The following is a 19,930-nucleotide window of genomic DNA, read 5'->3' as shown; positions in this document are numbered from 1 at the left end:
TAATTGGGATAGACCAAATTGTCTATGCCGATTTTCTAGGTTTAAAGCAATAGAGTTATCACAAAAGTCGACGTCTGATAAACGTAATATGAGAAAAGGAGGACATTGTTATGGAAATGGCAAGAAAATATGCTTTCTAAGAACAATAGAAGTAAATAACAATGCTTTAAATTTGTGTTATTTCTTTTCAATGTTGCGGTCTATACCAATACAATAAGGTCTATGTCATCTTGTTTTGGCATAGACCTGTGGTCTACACCGAGTTTTAAACCAATTTCGAACACTGGTATAGAAGGAAAAAAAGATTTTACTCTTTATAATGAAGTTTTCGTTTAGTCCTGAACATATTGCTGAGGATCCAGAATGGCATTAATATAGCATAAATGGTGGATAAAATGAACACCATCATATCATTACACTCGTAGATTTCAATCATGTATGTATCATGGAGTACCTAGACAAACATTGCACTCTGGGTTCATGTACATTATCCTGTCATAGCTAGGGGACCATAAATATCCTAACGATTTCCACTCAATGGATTTGATCGTGAATATCATTATGTTATGGGGGGGGGGGATAGATCCCACCAAATAATAGTGGACCTGATAATCGAACATCACTGTATCATTCAGGGACCAAACAATCTTCTCTATATTCTGAATTAGTATACATCTTCATCATACAGATAACAATTATGTATTTCTATGCTGATCCATTTGTTATTTCTAATTCAGATTTTTTTTATTCAAGCTACACTTGCAAAAAAAATTCTTTGACTTTACATTTTACCTGGACTAGCTAATTTAGACTCAGTTCAGGTAAGAAGGTAATATCTATATGCCTCTGAAGTGCAAGACAAGCCGGCATATTGTTTTATGATGTGTTTGTCTTTTTGTTTATTCACGGGTCTTGTGACATGTATTTTAGCAGAACTAAGATGATGGGGTGTAGCATGTGTAGTGAAAGGACATAATGTCACAAAGTTTTTTGTCACATAATGATAATGGAGATGGGATGTAATAAACCTCTTCTAGAGAGATAAATTAGTTTTTGTCAATAGCACGGTATTTCATTTTGTGATTAATTTTCCTCCCCTTCCCTGAAATTGTCATGTTATAAGTGCACCATTATCAAAGATTATCATTTCTGGGTTATTAAGATGGAATAAAACCTAGAATAACGGTCTTCTTCACAAAAGGCAGACATCTTGTAAAACAAAAGTTCATCCACTATCCACTAGGGAATAATCAGGTGTCCAAGTAACATAAACTTTATTTGGGACTCAAATTCTGTCAATGTTGAAAATAATATTTGATTAATTTGACATTTTTCACTAAGATGAAAAAAGTAAATGCATCATCATGACGTCAAACAATGCATTATCATTGGTTTAGTGTTGCCCATTGAACCAACATACTATTATAGAAATTATGTTTAATGTACTGGAGATCAAAGCAACTTGCTATCCTAATTAAAATTGTGCAAGCTAGGCTGCAGTTTGTCTTGCCTGCGGAGAACAAATAAAATTTGAAAATTAATTTTTTACGAGGACATAAAATGCAATTTCTGATTAATTGTTGTCAACATATAGAAATTCAGGATAAAAAACCAAAGTGCATGCCGTGGCAATTTTCTGCAGCGTATTATAATGAAATTCATTAATGCTGTCGGCATTAGTCATGTTAGAAAACGAGGCTCATCTTCTACCCCCCCTTTTGCCCACTGTTTGTCATATGATCTCTGTTAGGGAATTATCTTAACAAGTTTGATCAATAGTTTAATAGCAGATCATGAAAAAAATGTCTTTCCGGTTTTTTTTTCCAAGAGAGAAACATAAGGAAGTGACAGCTCGCGATGCCCCCCGCTGTCAAAATGGTGCAAGTCGATTTGAATTAATTGAGCCCAAATTACCACACTTGGCAAGATCTGCTTCTAAATAGGGTGAGCTGGAGTTAATTCATGGAAACCACATCACCCTTGAAACTTGGCCTATGCTGGGTGTCTCTGACAGGACAAAAGAAGGTTCTCCATTCTTTGTGAACCCCAATGGCACAATGTTAAATATTTTTTATGTTCCTGATTTTTTTGTTAGCCTGAACCTAATAACAACGAGGCTGAGAAACAAGAGGAATTATCTGGAGGGGTGATGGTTTCCAAGGTAACGGAGAGCAGCCCTGCAGAAAAGAATGGACTGAAGATTCATGATGTCATTACTCAGGTAGGCTAATTAGTTTGTTCGTTTGGTTAATTCATGGTTTGTTTTCAGGGTTGATATGCCCTCTGATCGCGGATAACGGGAGTGACCTGCAGGTATGTTCTGATGTCGCAGTGATTTAAAAAAAACGGAAGGCAAAATGTAACAGGAGTTCAGCTCTCTGCACTGTAGCAAAGATATTTACAAGGTTGTCAGGGTCTCAGTTCTTCCTGTCTATCAGCTTCTGTCTATTCGAATAGCTTCTATATACAAAAGTGCAATGGAATGAATGCACACTAGATGTCTTTGTACTAGAGATGATATTATACTTAGTACTTTTATCAACGGAAGGAAACAGTTTCCTGTTTACGAGATGGTGTATTAATTTTCTTTTCCCCTAAATTTGTCCATTTAGAAGGAATTTTATGGCATTTACAAGAACGCACCAATTATTAAAGCTTGTAAGGTTCCCCGTTTCCAAAGGATTGCCTTTCAAAACATGATTGAATTAAAAAATGATTAAGAAAAGAAATTTTTATGAATATTTTCTCACAGAATATGTTGTGTGAATAGAGTTGTGGTATAGGATTGGTTCCACGAAGACCGAGATTCTTAAGTTCTATGCTGGATACAGTGGAGGTGACAAACAAGGATGTGTTCCCCCTTCATTAGAGTCGATCAGGGGTGTGGATATTTACTTTTCCAGATTGCTGTCGTTGAATATTTTCCATACAAATATTTTGTCGTTTGAAAGATCTGATGGACAAAATCAATGGAGAGTACCGCTATTGCTGTGATATACAGAATTTAATGTCCGACAAAATTGTCATAATTAAACTGCATTCACTGACGGCATACAATTATTGAGTCAATGGCAAAATTAGATTGGAGGTAGATTAAAAGAAAAAGCATGCAGGGTGACAATCTGATTGAAAAATATAATTAGAAAATTATAGACAGTGCAGAAAAGGAAAGCCTTTAATAGACCTAGGTTGCATGGAGCCGTAAAATGGAATATAAACTTGGAATCCTGTGCTGCCCAGGAATCCATTTATTGCTATTGATTGAAAATGATTTGATGATAAATTGATTCCTTTTATTGATATTCTTCATTTCATTTGTCAATGAAATGTAATAACGTGCAAGGGTCTTACCAAGCGCATGTACATGTATTTGTCAAGATGTAGACAAGAATCGCAGAGTCGGAGAGAAATCATGCACTACCAGGAATCTAATTCACAACTTCTTGCAATTGAAGGCTGTCAACAAAGAGCTTAAAAAGTATCTGAATGGAATTTAAAATCCCAAGGACTCCCCAGTCTCATTCACGTAAAACACTGGCAAATTAAGCTGATCTCTGCATTTTTCTCGTAAGATTGAACGGATAAGAAAATTTCTCAAAAGCTGCCTGACTTTCTTTGATACGTAAGGGACATAGACTTTTGTCCTTATTTGACAACAGACATATAACGAAACAATGTGGTTTATAGAAAATTGGCTAGGGTCTTGTCTGGGTACACCCAGGGGTGAAATTGTCAGGATGACACTTGTAAAGTTAGCATGTAGAGGCTCCAAGGCCACACATAGACATGGAGACTAAAGATCAGTTAAGAATAAAACATGGGTCTTCAGATATAAAAACAGGTAGTGACTGCTTCTTTGCCAAATACTCTGCATTTATTTTAGAAGTGAGAGCCGTGGGTCTTTCGGATGAGACAGTAAAACCAGGGTCCTGTTTGTACTGACACAGCTTTCAGTGTATTCTATATCTGACAATAAAATTTCAAAAATGATATTGATAATTTTTTTCAGTGCTGTTGTTGATAGAAAATTTGGAATCAAAGTCACTTTCTGCATACTTGGGGTTCTTGAGTTTGTGTACACTGACAGAAATTTAAATGAAGGAGGAGAGGGGGGTAAATTTTCTTCCACTTATAACTAATGTTATCAGTAAAGTAGATTGTGTTGAAAGATTAGAGTCAACCTCTAGCTCTTTGTATGACATTTGGGGAGCCCTGGTGAGACCCTTAACCACGCCCTGGGGTGTCAGAGGTGATAGCGGGATAGGACAGTAATCTACTGGGTGTCGGAGGTGATAGCGGGATAGGACAGTAATCTACTGGGTTTGTCAGGTGGGAAGGAATTGATAGGAATTGTTGCTACAAAGACCTCACAGTTTTTAAATTGAAAAGCCTAGTTGTTGATATGAACAATTCCTTTATCGGTATCTCAATGATTTAGAGAATTTATGTATCTACCTGCTAAGGATAGGTAAATTATGGTACTAGAAAACTGCATGGGGTTTTTAAAAGACTCTTGTGAAGAATTACATGATGATATGCCAGAATGTTGACTACTGTGTATATAAAGTTGTTGGAAGAGTACTAATATGATTTTGGTTCACATTAATCAGAATTATCAGCCACATAGCTAAAGGATACTCCATCTAATGAATTGGATTTTGTGTGGTGATTATGGACAGTGTTCACAATACAATATTTGCATATTGTTTTAAAATGAAAGGTCAGCGTTGTAAATTGAGAAACTTGAAAACAAATTTGCCAGACAGATGGTCAAACACGATGGCTTGGACTGTGTTTACAATGTTACAATCAAACCTTAATACTTTGCAGTAAAAACAGTCTGCTTTTTCCCATGAATAGGAATTAGTCTAAATCAGGAACAATCATCATAATTAGAATCTAACTAGAAATTTATCAGATAAGATTGAATTTAATAGCAGATTAGACAGAAAACACCATTTCCTTATGCTGATTGGTGTTTCCTTTCATCTCCCTGGAGACCAAATTTACCCAACATGCTCTTGTGCCATGCTGTACTGTAATTGGTCATAAAAATTCATAGAAGGGTTCTGTAATTGCTGGGGATTAACAAAATGATAGTGTTTGGCCGCTCCATCTGTCCCCATCTTGCTCTCTAGGGTAGCTGTCATTGCAAGTTACAGGGGTTGTGCAAGGTCATGACCTCATTCTGAGGCCAGTGCTCAGACTCAATACACAGACTCTTGACCACATGACCAATGGATGAATTATGGGTAAATTTCATTATAGGGATAAGGGTCTGACAGATGTAAGGGAAATTATGGGGATGAAAGAAAAACTGTAATCCCATTACAGGGCAGTTGATGGGATGATGAATGGGCTTTTAATTGCAGTGTCTCCCTTCCCATGCCTTTAAAATAAGATGGGAAGCAAATAGTTTGGTGTGAAATCTGTGTAGATATTACCTTAGTAAGAAACAAATTACAGCATATGATTTCATTTGATGCAGAGTGATGTGATGCATGAGAGTCTGAGTCCGCAAAGGCAATATCAGGAGTCTATATATATATATATATATATAGAGAGAGAGAGAGAGAGAGAGAGAGAGAGAGAGAGAGAGAGAGAGTACAGAGAGAGAGAGAGAGAGAGAAAGGATATGATTAACTGATAGGTCAGATACTGTGTTTGTATATATTTCCTTTAATGGGTTCATATACATTTGATATTTTGTAAGGAATGTAAGCAATTGTAAAGGTAATGGACAAGAACACGCAAAATTGCTTTTGGTGAAAATTAACTGTGAGCTGTTCAGAATTATTCCCTTAATTCTCTCTTCAATCAAATCATATAAATGATAGATTATTTGAAAAACAATGATTTTTTTTTTCTAAAATAAAAAATTCGACGTTTATTCTGTGGGGAATATTTTAATATATTGTATTATGATTAAGTTAAATACATACAATTTCCCATAGTACTCTTAGTGTCGACCAAGTCAATACAGAACTTTTAAAAAACAAAAAAACCAAGATGATAAATGATCTGAACGAGTTTATTATTGGATCCCATTGAGATTAGAAAGACATTGATACGGATCATTAGTATTACACCCTGATCGTCTCACCCTGGCTTTTCTGTTTGCTGAGATCATTTTGACAGGTGCCCCTCGGTCATTGTCTTTGGTGAATTCCTGCACTTTCGGGCTGATGTTGTGTCTTTACTGACAACAGATGACGTTTTAACAGAGAGAGATTATTTACACAGTGCTACATAACAAGGTGACACACTGATCTGTAGATTTGGTAGAAATCTCCAGGGTTTCTACCACCCCTCATCTATCATGGCAGAATTCGTTGGGGGGACCTGTGCTGCGCTATGTATTCAAATGTGGGTTTACGGATGTACCCTCTAAACTTGGGGAGGAAATCTGTCTCTTGAACCTTTGTGGTCGTTTATTGTCGTTTGACACTTCAAAACATATTAAACATTTTCTTTAAGAGAAGATTAAGGCATTAACTGCCAATAAAAATCAACAACTACAAATGTAAGTGAGTGGTTGTTTTTGTTCTATAACAGTTAACACTGTAGGAGGTGGACCAAGGAGAGTGCCTAGGGGGGTCCTGGGATGGTTATTTCATTGTTTGATTAGACTTTCCTTTCTGTGTGTTGTTTTGGTGTAAAGATTTATGGAACTGTACAAAGCGTGACAGATATCACTATATAACTTTGCAAGGTTGAGTCCCTCTGCTGCTGTTGCACTCTATTCCAGTTGTGCATCACTAATAAACTTTTAAATGCATCTGAAACCTCTTGGCCAAAATTAAACAAAACTGGAAATTGATACATGTTTTTGCAAGAAAGATAACTCTGTATAGCTGTTGGTTTTTATTTTGGTACAAGTAGCTCTGTTCAACTTTGGAGGTCAATAAAATGCTGTTTTTTGTTTTTATGACAGTAAAACAATTCGCAGATAGTAATTAACACTGCACTGTTTATCAAATTTTATGTTTTGGAAATCCATGCCCACAAAAAAAAATATTTTAGAAAAATTATTTTTTACCTATGAGCTAGAAAATTGCCAAAGTTTACACTGTTGGAAAAAATATAGGCTATACAGCATGCTGTCGTGAGTTACTCCCAAGAACTGTGCACCGTGGGCCTTAGTGCTACTTATTATATACTTGCCCTTACTCTCCATTTCAAATTTACCTGATTAGAAGAAACCCTGTGATTTATTCTGACTATAATTACTCTTATTTCAAAAAAAGTAATTTCGTATTCCTCTGGTCTATTTTGATGCTAATTTTCAGCTTTGAAGACAGGGCCTTCATGTACTAGAGATGTGTGTCTTTGTACATTACAAGTGCATTTCCTGATACGTTTTTTATGCATTTGTTTAAAGATGAAGTGAAATATTTGAGAAACATTATGCCAAGGAAAACATTCTGTCGGTGCAGTGCTAGATCAAACACTGAGCATGTAATCGTCGTCTTCTGGTGGCCGTAAGAAGCTGGATGGCGACATGCTTGTTGTGAGATATTAATTTTAAATGCACTAAATGTCACTGTGATTTAAGAAAGTTTGTTTTACAAGTAGTGTAAATTATGTGTTTGATGATCTTATACTTGATTGTCATTTAGCTTGTGAAATTCAAGGTGAATTACATGCAGTTGTCATTATATTGAAATCTTTTGTTTCGGTCACAGTTCAGTTACCTGGCATTAATTTTTTTTTTATATTAACCTCAATGCGTCTAAGTTTGTGTATACTCCTCAACTATTTTTATATATCTAAATCTATGGATTGAGCTATCACAGAATTTTTTGTTTGTATAATTCATTGAAGGTGTGTGTATGTTTTGATGTCCAGGTGTAACAATGTTTCACAGAGGCTAAAAACCTCATCACTCTAGGTACATTACAGTGCTGTCTGCGCATAAATAGCTTAGGTAGAGGACAGTCACCACTCTTTTGTCTCCGAGAACTCTTGATAGAAAGATATATAGGTACATGTTCAGGCTGGCATATCACGAGAACTCTTGATAGAAAGATATATAGGTACATGTTCAGGCTGGCATATCATATTGCTTCGTAATACGCCAATTTCGTGACTTTTAGTCTCATTGATGCAGTTGAAATCGTACGGTCTACATATGATGTGTCCCAGTTCTTAAAAAGATTAACATATTAGGGATTAGTGTTATATCCATAAACTATAATGAAACAGATTAACATATTAGGGATTAGTGTTATATCCATAAACTATAATGAAACAGATTGGGATTTGAACACCAAGAGACTCTCAGAATTTATTCAGTCATGAAATTTGAATAGGTGCTCTATCATTAATTGAGAGAGAGGTCTAGGCACCAGTGATCATAGACAGCCATTGCTGAGAGCAGCTGATGCTGAGGCTGGTATAGTGTGTGCAAAGGGAGGTCACTCAATTCACCATCATGGTGGTTCTGGGTTACAGCTAGAATTTAAGCAACAATAAATATTGAAATTTAGAGCAGTCATTCCCAAAATAAAGGAAATCAGATATGTAAATAGAGAAAGCTATATATGATAAGAGGTTTGTACCAAGTCTAATTCTCATTAAGAACTGTTGATTTTATGATGGAAAGTGTTTAACAGGGTATTATTTCCTTATCAAATATTCATGATTCTATTCATGGAGATATTAGAATGGTAGAGCACTTGTTCATTTGTGGCCATTGTTTGGGACAATACATTGACCACTTAAGGGCCCAGATTTTAGATGGACGGTCTTGGCATGGGGTGGGCTAATTTGTTTTATACATATACAAACCTACACTAAGGGCTCTTGAGATTTTTGGAGTTCTTTGATGTGCCTGGGATCAGACCTAGGAGAGTTTATGATGTAATGTTTAGAAGTGTTAGTGTTGGTGTATTGTTGTGTGGAGACCTATAGGGTTGGGTTTATAAACTGTTGGACTGACCTTGAGAATATCAAGTGCACACGGAGCAAACCTGCAATATAAGCTGGACATATATAAAATATATTTTACTGCTGAAATGCATTGATAAATGCGAAAGTTGTATATAGCATGAATATAAGTTTATAGGATTTTGAAGTTTCAATAAATTTCAAGAAAGGTTTTATAATAATTGGGTCCTACTAATAATAGTTGCCTTACTCTAAATTTTGTGTTCTTTATTGGATTTATGAGATGGATCACTGTTCGTTTTCTTCACTTTTTCATTCGTGAGATTAGCAATTAAATCATAATATTGACCTAATACTTGTATGTAAGAAAAGATCAGTATATATTTTAGAATGATTGCAGATTTGAAAGTTCAGTATTGCTCTTTGTATCTATGAAAATTTAGAGGTTCTGAGATTAAATGCACATTTTAGAGGATCAAAGTTATAATCACACTTAGAGAATCTTAAGTGTTGTTAACAGCTGCAGTCAGGAAATTAATGGTACAGAGGCTGGAAACCAAGGGAAGTAACTCTGTCAGTCCTCTGCAGCACACGGAGATTAGTCATGCAGTTTCCTCTCTTCTTAGCTCGCAGAGAGAGATTATTGATCATCACCTCCAGGAGCTTTACTAATCATATCCGTCATTCATCCTTTCTGTCTCTTTTTCAAATACTGTATCATTGAGTTTTTCAGAATCATGCAGTCAACATCAAATTTTGCACCTCTATTGGACCTGAAGGAGTTTGATCAGCTGCATATCAGAGACTTAACTTGCCACAAATATGAAATGTCTCTGCAAAGTATGGCTGCTATTTCTTAAATTACATTTTGATGAAACATGCTCAAACAAAACTAATTTCAAATTGCTTGTCAAGCCACCAAAACATGGTGTTTTAGAAATGGTCCTGAGGAAGTTTCATAACAGTTTGGAGCTTTAGGGATCTCCAGATGGTTGCCTAATTGCCTTTGCTTTTTTGAGGGATGCTGTACATCTCTAGTACATTGTTTACTGAGTGTCAATGAAACATAGCACAGTGATATCAAGGATGGCAAACCATGTAATTTTTATGATTTGGGTTACCCAGGAGTTCTTGGCAAATGATTGGACTTTATGTGTAATGAATAAGACATGCAGTGTGAGACTAGGCTAATATTGCATGTATGTATACAGTCAAGGAATAGAAATAACTTTTGATTAGATGAAATGAGGATATTGACAGAGCCACCATGTTATTGGATTAACAGCAGTTCTCTGTTGACAATAATTGTGTTACTTCAGTATGAAGCTGTAACGGTTTGAAGGGGACAATTAATTAACCTGCCTAATTGGGATGGAATAGATCATCTGTACACAGAAATTAGCTGTATCCAATTAATATGTGGACACTGCATTTGATACTCTCTGCATCAGAAATTAACTTCAAATACAGAGGGAAATGAAATGGATCTTTGTTAAACAGTGCAGATAAAAAAAAGAAGATGATGAACAGGATTTTGATTGAAATTGATTTTTGCCAAAATAATGGCAATGTTTGTCAAATAAATATAACTTTTGCTTTAGAGGAAATGTGTTTATGGCGGAGTTTCAGTTAGTGAAAAGTTTTAATTAAAAGTTTCAGACAAGTTAGTTAACTGTGTAAACAGAATATTCATCATCATTTGAGACTGGGAGTGAAATCTGAGATTCTGTTAATTGACTTACAGTGTAAGGGGATCAGAGTTGAATTTTACACAGGACCTTCACAATGTCTCTTGAAAGATGCAAGATAGAAAAGAAAAATCATTCTAATTAACCAGTGTTTGGCAGTAATGTTTTTGGTCAGAAGTTTTAACAGTAGGGTGTCTTGATGATCTGGTTACAGGAATATTTTTTTCTCTTGAATAAATTTTTTGAATTTGAGATGGGCTGACTCAAGTTTTATGGTACTGTGGCATATTTTTTTTCTTCTTCTTCTCCAAAAACAGTGAATTGAAATGATTATAGAAATTGCATTACGAGGCTAATATAGAATAGTGATGCAATGATAATGTGCTGCAAGAAACAGCTAGATACTCTTTGTTGCTGCAGGGATTATTAGCGGGATTTTTCAATCTCCAGAAGGCAGGGATTGTTTCGCTATTAATGATTTGGAGGAGGACTCGGGGAGAACACAGATGAGAATTTTAACGAGAATATTATAGAAAAATTTCGTAAACATCAGGTGCTGTATTGATAATCGGAAAAAATGAAGTTAGAATTCCTTGGTATGAAATTGACGAGAAAGCGTAAACAAATATTAATCAAAATGGATCATTCCCTGTTGTACAGTTCGATCTTTTTTTAGGGCGATGCTGCATGCCTTGTATTAAGTTGAAAAATCCAGCATTTGATAAACATTTTTTTCTTTGATTCAGAACACGTTAATACATGTACATGTAGTATTATAAAGCGAGAAAATATTCTATTTAACGGAATTCAAAAGTCACAAAGATTGGCAAGCCGAAAAAAAAAAAAAAAAAACCCAACAAAAAAAACCAAACCAATTTGAAAAACCTGCTAATTTAATTGGTAATGTATTTTTTCTGCAATGTTTGCAATCTTCATCTCCAATTCAACAAACCAAAGAAAGCGTTTTATTATTGAGATATACCACTTTTTAGTGAATCGTTAACATTTTAAAAGTATGAATTTATTTCCAGGATTCAATAGGTCAAAGATAAGTTAAATTCAATTGATAGTTAACTATTGCTATTAACTCATACATTGACATAATGTTAAAGGACACATATCGTGTTTTCAAAGTATACAAAATTATATGCATTTTGTCTTCCTTATGCTTATAGAAATTAATTGTAATAGTTCGTTCGCTGAAGTATTGCGATAATTAGCCACAATACGGACTTAAATCTAAGCCCCGATTTCAAAAAGCCTAGTTAATTAGATAGGTAGTCACGTGGTACAGTGACGTCATATGTGACCTTCGTCGATCAACTTGTTGTAAAAGTAGTGTTAGATATTTTTAAAAACTCGGGTTTTAGGGGCCTAATAAATTTACCATGGGTAACATTTATTTCGATGTTAACAAATTTCCCGAGTCTTATATCTTTTAGCCACCAGTGCATACAAATAGCGGCCCAAATGTAGCGAGGAAAGCGAGTATGAAATCTGCGAGTAAATAATGTTTACATGGGATCACTGTCTAAACACTATATGGTAATGTCATTTCTGTAAACAACTGTAGCGTTGTTGCTTTTTGAAAATAAACAGTGCAATTATTATTAAATTTATTTTGGAGAAGTTAGATCTAAATTATGATACGATTATGTATCATTGACAACTAGGCCTACTGTCACGGGTGCATTTCGAGAAGAAAAAAATAATAATAAAAATTATCAAACTTATGGTGAAAATCCCAATACTTTTAGATTATTTTATTCAAGCAATTTTATTAATCATTATTTTTTTGTTATCTACACGTTGTTACTTAGGAAGTGGGAGCGCGGCGTGCTGTACGTTGTTGTAAACACGTACGTGTTCCTTAAAAATAAAATGAAAGCATTATAATTCAATTCAAAGTTGGGAAATATCATATTTTATTATTTATAATTGAAAGTTCAATTATCTTTCATCTTCAAATTTCTTTTTTAAAACTACCAGTTGGTAGACACTGCTAGCGAAGTTCTGCCTATATGGTGTTACAAGGTGAAGGTCAGTTGGTGCGAGTGTGTATTGAATTTGAGAGCAGAACGGAAAGCATAAACCGTAACAGTGGGTAGCTTCGATAGAACCATTTTCTCGCAGTTTATCTACGTCTTTGTCCAAGTGCTTGTTTAAAAAAGTAAAGGGACAAATTCTACTGGGTTTTTTATGGCAAAGTCGTTGTGTCGACAAAAAATATTCACGTCTTGTCCCTCATACCTTCCTTCGAAAATTGAAAAAAACACAGTCCAAAGCCTCTCTACTGATAGCAAGTACACCCTTAAACGGCACAAAACACCCTAATGCAGTGTTATTTACAAGCCGTTAATGTGATAATTGTTTGTTTGTCAATTAAATCTAATCTGTTAATGAAATGGCTAACAACTGTTTTCAAATCTTCTCGCTCGAGGTCGCATATGACGTCACAGATAATGGCGCGTAAAATATCGAAGAAAATATGCATATCGCAAGATTTGAATTTCATCGCTTTCAAACTCGAAAACTACGCAAACTGTTTCCTTTAAAACACATGTAAAGTAGTTTTAGGCATGAAATGAATTAATTTTGCTGAAAAAATTAAAAAGTTTAAAAACATGAGATGTGTCCTTTAAGTAGACAGCTAAACTTGACTAACTTTTGTTCAACTGGGTCAGGATCAATTCCCATGTAAACTCTTTCAAAAGAAAGTCTGATTCTGATAGGTCCACTATCAGTATTGCTAAACTGCACTACATATGTTTTACTGTACAATATATCAAAATGTTACCCAGCCTGATTTAAATATAAGAGCTATGGGACTTCCAAATGGTATGCTGAGCTCTTGAATTGTATTATAGTACACTGATAAAAATGTATTGAGGTGCACTGAATTAAAAAGACTTGCTGGCTTGCTAAATTTTTCAACCTAGCATATAGAATAGAAGGCAATCTGATTTCAGAATTTACAATATTACATTGATTCAGGGGATTTTAATATCATTTGACATTGTTGATCATAAGTCTGACTGTCACTGAGTTTCTTGTGAAACATGGGCATTAGGTTTATCACATGCCTGTGTCTAGGGCCACTCTTGACTGATTGACCTCACAGTTTTCTCAGAATTCTGACAGATCTTTATCACTGAAGAATGATAATTAATCAGTACTCAGGCACTCCAGCAAACACTGTCATCAAGTTTCAGAATGGTGGAAATTATATTGGAACCATAATAGCACGATCAAAGGGCTCCACAAAATGGGAGATGAAGGACAGTAAAATGAACAGAGATTGCCAGCCTGCTCATTAGCCATCAGGCTGCACACAGGTTCATTAATGACCATATAGTGTGTGTCTCTCAAACATGGTTTTTTTCCCCATTAGCATCTGAGTCTAGTTAAGAAATTATATAGCAATTGACAAGATTACAATGTAGATAGGTATAAATTAAAATCGTTTCTAGGATGTGTGATGAAGAGAGGAGAAGATGGAGGAGACTGTTGTTGCACTTGCATCAAGACGTCACAAGTTGTAGGTGAAGTTGTACAAATTTAGACTTGTAATACATGATGTTGAGGGTCGTAGCAATGAGGGTACTTTATCATGCTAATGCCTGCCGTAACATTGGACATGAGTTTGTAAGGTCTCATCTGAAAGTTGCACGACTTTCATTTCTAAAAATGAAGGAGCTGTCACTAGGCCTAATTTATACATCATAGGTTAGATGGGGTTTAAAGTATAAGCAGGGCTCGAACTTACGACCTTCTGGTCATGAAGTAAACCGTCAAACCAGCAGAGACTGAAACAATGTTCAATGTAGAAGGAAATGTACAACTTTTAACCCCCTCCCTCCTCCTATGTCCCGGGCAACAACAGCAACTTCTACAAGCTTAGAATCCTCCTATGTCCCGGGCAACAACAGCAACTTCTACAAGCTTAGAATCCTCCTATGTCTCGGGCAACAACAGCAGCTTCTACAAGCTTAGAAATAGTTATTGATCAGTGAAAGTTGATTGGTTTGGATTCAATGGCAGCAGTTGCTATATTGCTTAGGTATCAGAAGTTGAAGTCTTGTGTTTTGGATGAAACTTCATTGTTATTATTATACCCCCCGCAACAAGTTGTGGGGGGGGGGGGGGGGGGGGGGGGGGTATACTGGAATCGGGTTGTCCGTCTGTCTGTCCGTCCGTCCGTAGACGCAATGGTTTCCGGACTCTAAAGCATTATCCTTTCCACCTACCGTCACCATATCATATATATGGACTACCCATGGGATGAAGATGTTCCCTATCGATTTTGGGGTCAAAAGGTCAAAGGTCAAGTGCACTGGACATCGAAGTAGTAATATGGTTTCCGGGCTCTAAAGGGTTATCCTTTCCACCTACAGTCACCATATCATACATATGGACTACCCATGGGATGAAGATGTTCCCTATCAATTTTGGGGTCAAAAGGTCAAAGGTCATGCGCACTGGACATCGAAGTAGCAATATGGTTTCCATTTAAATTCTTTAATGGCTTTTTTCATCGCATGGAGATGCTGTGTTCCTAGATACCTTTTGGATCATAATACTGAAGTTTTACCTATTACCTACACCCTTTGGGAGATTGGGGTAAGCGGGGGGTATTCTTAGTGAGCATTGCTCACAGTACCTCTTGTTGACACTGGCACTGCAATTAGAACCGTGAGCATAAAGCTGCTCAGCACTTTTGTATTCCTCCCCCTCCCCCTTGCCCCTCCCCTCCATGTTGGACCCATGTATACGAGAGAAAGTAAACCTTGTCTATTGTAAACAGCACTGCTCAGTTCAGTGATGCCACTCGTTAATAATCTTATCTGACACTGTCTTACTATATCTACAACATATCTTTATCCTGCAGTCTTTCAGTGGTCAGTGGATAGATCTATCGATCATGCATACAAACACACATATATTGCATACACAAAATTTTAATCGCTGTCATTCACCGAAGATGTAACAGGGTTTTCCTCTCAGGGACAGATGATGGGGACAAAATGTAAATTTTGCTGTTCTATCAACACACACCAACCTAAAGCTATGAAATTTCTGGGGGGAGATAAACCAAGGATGTTGCTGATAAAACTGGTGGCCCCTATCAGAGAGTGCTGATTGAAAACCTCCCAACTTCATAAAGATTAGAATATTGTAGCCAATGTCTGACTCCCGGAAGGAGCAAGTTTTGGAAAATATGAACAATGTCTTCATAACTGGAGCATCGTTTATCTAACCAGGTTGTAATGCAAGAGGTAAGGAATACAAGTTTTTTTTTATGTGTCATTTTTTTGTGGGTTTAAGAGACTCATCTCGGGGAGATCTGATAAGTTGTGGAATTATGATAATTGATTCTTGTGCCTTTCACAATTTGCGTCACTGTGTTTACTTTGTATTGTAACCCAGTTTGATATTAAACTGGGTGTGTGTTTTTTACTCAAAATATTGTTTCATAAAAAAGTTTAGAATGTTAAAAAATTAGATGTCGTGTGGATTTGTACATTTGATTCTCACTGATATCCAGTGAAGAAAAGTATCCACTCTGTCTGTTTTTGTGGGAGTTTGTTTAGGTCTTCGCAACCCTTGAATTGGGGTAATGGATGTTTCGCCTAATGTCCCTCCTCGGTAGAGACACGATCCCAGTATGCATTAGGTACTATTGCTAAACTTACTTGAGAAGGGAGTATATAAATATAGACAGATTTTGATACTAAGACAGTGTAGAATGTTTTGGTCACTCTGAAAAGAAACACGGGTTTGACAGAGATTACTCACAGAGGTGTACAATGTGCTGAAGCCCCCAGAGCTGCTGTTTATCATCTGAGATTTTTGTGTTTGACAGAGATTTCTCAGCTGTCACCTCCACCAATTCAAGCTACAGATCTTCTACAGATGGGCCACATTAACCTTACCCCTCAGATTATAAACACTGATACAGGAGCTGAATGTCACCTCTACAGCCCCACAACATCAACTTTGCTGCATTAGTTAGATTATAAAAACATAGATAAAATGATGTAGAAACTTGATTAATTTTCACAAGTAAAGACGCAAAGCATGCTGCATGTAAAGATGCAGATCTTGAGTACGGCTGTTGTACCATTGGATCACAATAGAAATGTGCGATAAAGAACTATAGTATGTAAGTATATAATATAAGTAATTCCAGGTGATTCATTAGCTGGCCGGGGGTCAGGTGCTAAGTTGTTGACCGTTTCTATCATTATGACTAGTAGCCGTGCTCTCTCATCTCCTGTGATGGCCATTAGAAGGGGGGAGTTGTTGTTTACCTAGATACAGAAATTGTCTGTGGTTAATAGAAACAAATGGAGGAGTCTCCCCCTGCCTGACATAACACATTCTTCATTCTTTAGCTGGACTTTTGCCTTGTTGGTGGTCAGTTTGTGTTAGTCTAATTCAGGGGGTCTTGTAGTGTGGACTGATTATAGATTCATGGTAAGTTACTTTCTTGTGAAATTACTTACTGTATTTTGTTTTTTACTAATCTGCGTTGGACCATACAGTTTTACTCTAGCTGTTATTTACATGGAGTAATATGGGCTGCATTCTCTTATGTGGTAATGAATTCAGATTTACTTTTGCTTCGCATCCAAATTGGGGCTAGTATGAAAATATTACACGTTTTTTTAGGGTAACTCGTGAAATTGTCACCCTGCAAAAAACCGTTGTTGACCATTTTTGTTATACTGAATGTTTTAAGAATACATTTAACAAAGTGCATGAACCATACATGCAAACATTCTGCGCAGTTAACATGCAATGTCCGCCGTCGCTATGTACTGTTGCCTGGAAGGTGTGCAATGCATTTTAACAAATGTTTCTAAACCAATGAAATTTGTATAATTTACTTGAAGGTACATGTATAACAAAATGTAATGGCATAGACTGGGACGTATTATAATGGGAATATAACGCGGGACGTATTATAACGCAGGACATATTATAACGTGGGACATATTTTAACGGGAATATTATTACGGGGCATATAATTATAACAGGTCATATAACGAGGGGCAGAAGTGTAGTTTGTATACAGAATGATGAAAATAAAAACAAGCATAAGTAGTTTAATTTAAATACATCAGGATGAACATTTTCCCATTGATTAGATATGCTCCCAGTATCAGATTATGTAATATGTAAAGTTCTTTTACTAATTTAAAACTCTTATGGGCAGGATTTAATGAAGTTAATTGTGAACTTTGGTGGGCTTTGAAGACCTACAGTTGAAAAGGATCACAGTGTTGACTAATTCTTTGTGCAAAGTGTGTCAGTCACATTAATAATGAAGCAAAGAACACTGGCATCAGTCTTTGTGGTGCATCACAAATAAATGGATTTTATAAAAATTATACAAAAAAAAAAAGTGAAACATGAAAAATCTCCCAATCCTTGTGATGTTCGGTGCTGGCAGTATGAAGACTTTCATATTATGTGTCATCTGTGTGTTTGACCTCGTGGTGCATCTGATGGCGCTGTGATGTTCCACCAACAATAACCCAGACAACATCTAATGAAAATCCCTGAAATCTGCTATCATAAAGAAAATTGCGCAAGCCTTCATAATTCTGAAATTGATGGCCATTTTCTTGTTGAAAGAGGATTGTGTCGTATTTGATTCCAGTAATTTTTGCCCTAAAAGGAAAGCGTTGGTCTTTTAATTGTGTTATTTGCGTTCCATGGCGGCTTTGCCTTCTCTGTTGTGAGAGGTTGGGTCAATGAAAAGTTAAGTTAACATGACAGGTATTAGAGAATTCTGATACAATGATAAATGATTAACAAATATTAATGACCATGTAATTGACTGCTCAGTCAGATAAATGTAAGTCGGTAAGAGTTACAGGTCTCTTGGATGAGTGTTCTGATTCTAGAGGGGTACCACACTACTCGTTGATAGATAACTCGCTTATTTTTGTCAAGAATAATGCATTAGAGACCCCGTTTAATCATTGAATGGAAGAAAGGCTAGTAAGAATTTGACTCAGCAAATGTTCATTAACTCGTGTAATGCCTCATCATTCCCGCCATAATCTGTAGGAATTCATGTTTCACACAGAGCTTTTTATTACTGGGAATTACGTGTGAAAATTCAATTTCAGACTAATTTTTCCATTTGCATGCTTCAACTAGACAAATTAATGAAAGGTTTATGAATACCTCAGACAAAATAATTTTCATTAAGTCGAGAAAGATTGTAGAGAGATCACAAGCTGGTGGTTAATCTGAGATCAATTGTGATTAGCAGGCAGCAGTCTTGGTATTGGAATTGTACATTAGGAGATTTCTGGCGATGACACATCTCCACATATCCTTATACAGTCCCTGTTAGAGTCGCATCAGTGTGCATTGAACACAGCACACAATTTGTATTAACATACTTTAGCTATACACACGTTGGATCCAAAGTGGCTTGATGTAATTGAAGAATTGAGTATATAATGTAATAGAATTTTATGTTACTCACATTTTTCTTAAAATAATTTTGTCTGTGTTACTTTAGTTTGTCAGGGGCACTTGAAATTTCAACTGTCTCATGGGGTACATATGTAGCTCTGAGAAGATCACTCTTCGCTCCACTGGCATTTCAGCCTATTTTATTGTGTCCTGTGAGGCTGGCATGAAGGACAATTGTTTTAAAGTCAGTGTGGGATTCAGGATGGGTCGAGGGACAGGTATGATATCTGCACAATGGAGGAGGACTAATGGAGGCAGGCAATTTAGCAAATATACAAGAAAAAAACCATGTTTACTTTTTCTGATAAAAAAAATTAACTAGCTGCCAACAGAAATCAAAGTCTGCTGTGTCACAGCCAAGCACCTGATTGGAAGAAATATCTGGTAATAGCTAATTTTATTGGTTGTCATGATTTATTTGTTGTTTGATTGAACATAAAGATCTATTTGTGCCATTTCTGCTTGTGATCAGCATTTGATGAAGAATGAAGTTCACACAGTCTTCTAGATATTAATTATTGTTATCTTGTATTGAAACACATTTATAGAATCTAGCTGCACAGAAAATGTCAGAATTCTGAAGTCCTTCTTTTTTTTTAAGGGGGGTCGACATTTAATCACTTCGAGGTTTGATAAACAAGTCCACCCTATCAGTGTTAGCTTTGATGATGAGTAATGGCTGTACAGTGTGAGTTATTTCCCCTTTCACTCCCTCGGATGGTCAAAGGATGGACCACACACAGTGAGGGCCTAGCTCTATCACCCAGCCAATGATTTGTTGAACTGACTACTTCTTAATGACCACAGCAATGTCCAGTCGGTGCAAAATTTATTGGAGATATGTACAACTCCTTGCA

General features: G+C 36.1%; 1 protein-coding gene across 2 annotated transcripts in view; it reads left to right on the top strand.

Annotated features, from left to right (window-relative positions):
• Window positions 1–19,930, top strand: part of LOC125655338 (E3 ubiquitin-protein ligase PDZRN3-B-like) — a 98,893-nt gene that overhangs the window by 8,675 nt on the left and 70,288 nt on the right. For both annotated transcript variants that reach the window (XM_048885598.2, XM_048885597.2), the window contains exon 3: window positions 2,096–2,221. In XM_048885598.2, coding sequence (XP_048741555.2) covers window positions 2,096–2,221 — 126 coding nt within the window. The remainder of the gene's footprint in view (window positions 1–2,095; window positions 2,222–19,930) is intronic.

Source organism: Ostrea edulis, chromosome 7, assembly GCF_947568905.1.
Source record: "Ostrea edulis chromosome 7, xbOstEdul1.1, whole genome shotgun sequence".
Taxonomy (NCBI): domain Eukaryota; kingdom Metazoa; phylum Mollusca; class Bivalvia; order Ostreida; family Ostreidae; genus Ostrea; species Ostrea edulis.
The sequence above is the reverse complement of the archived record's forward strand: the minus strand, read 5'-3'. Positions and strand labels throughout refer to the sequence as shown.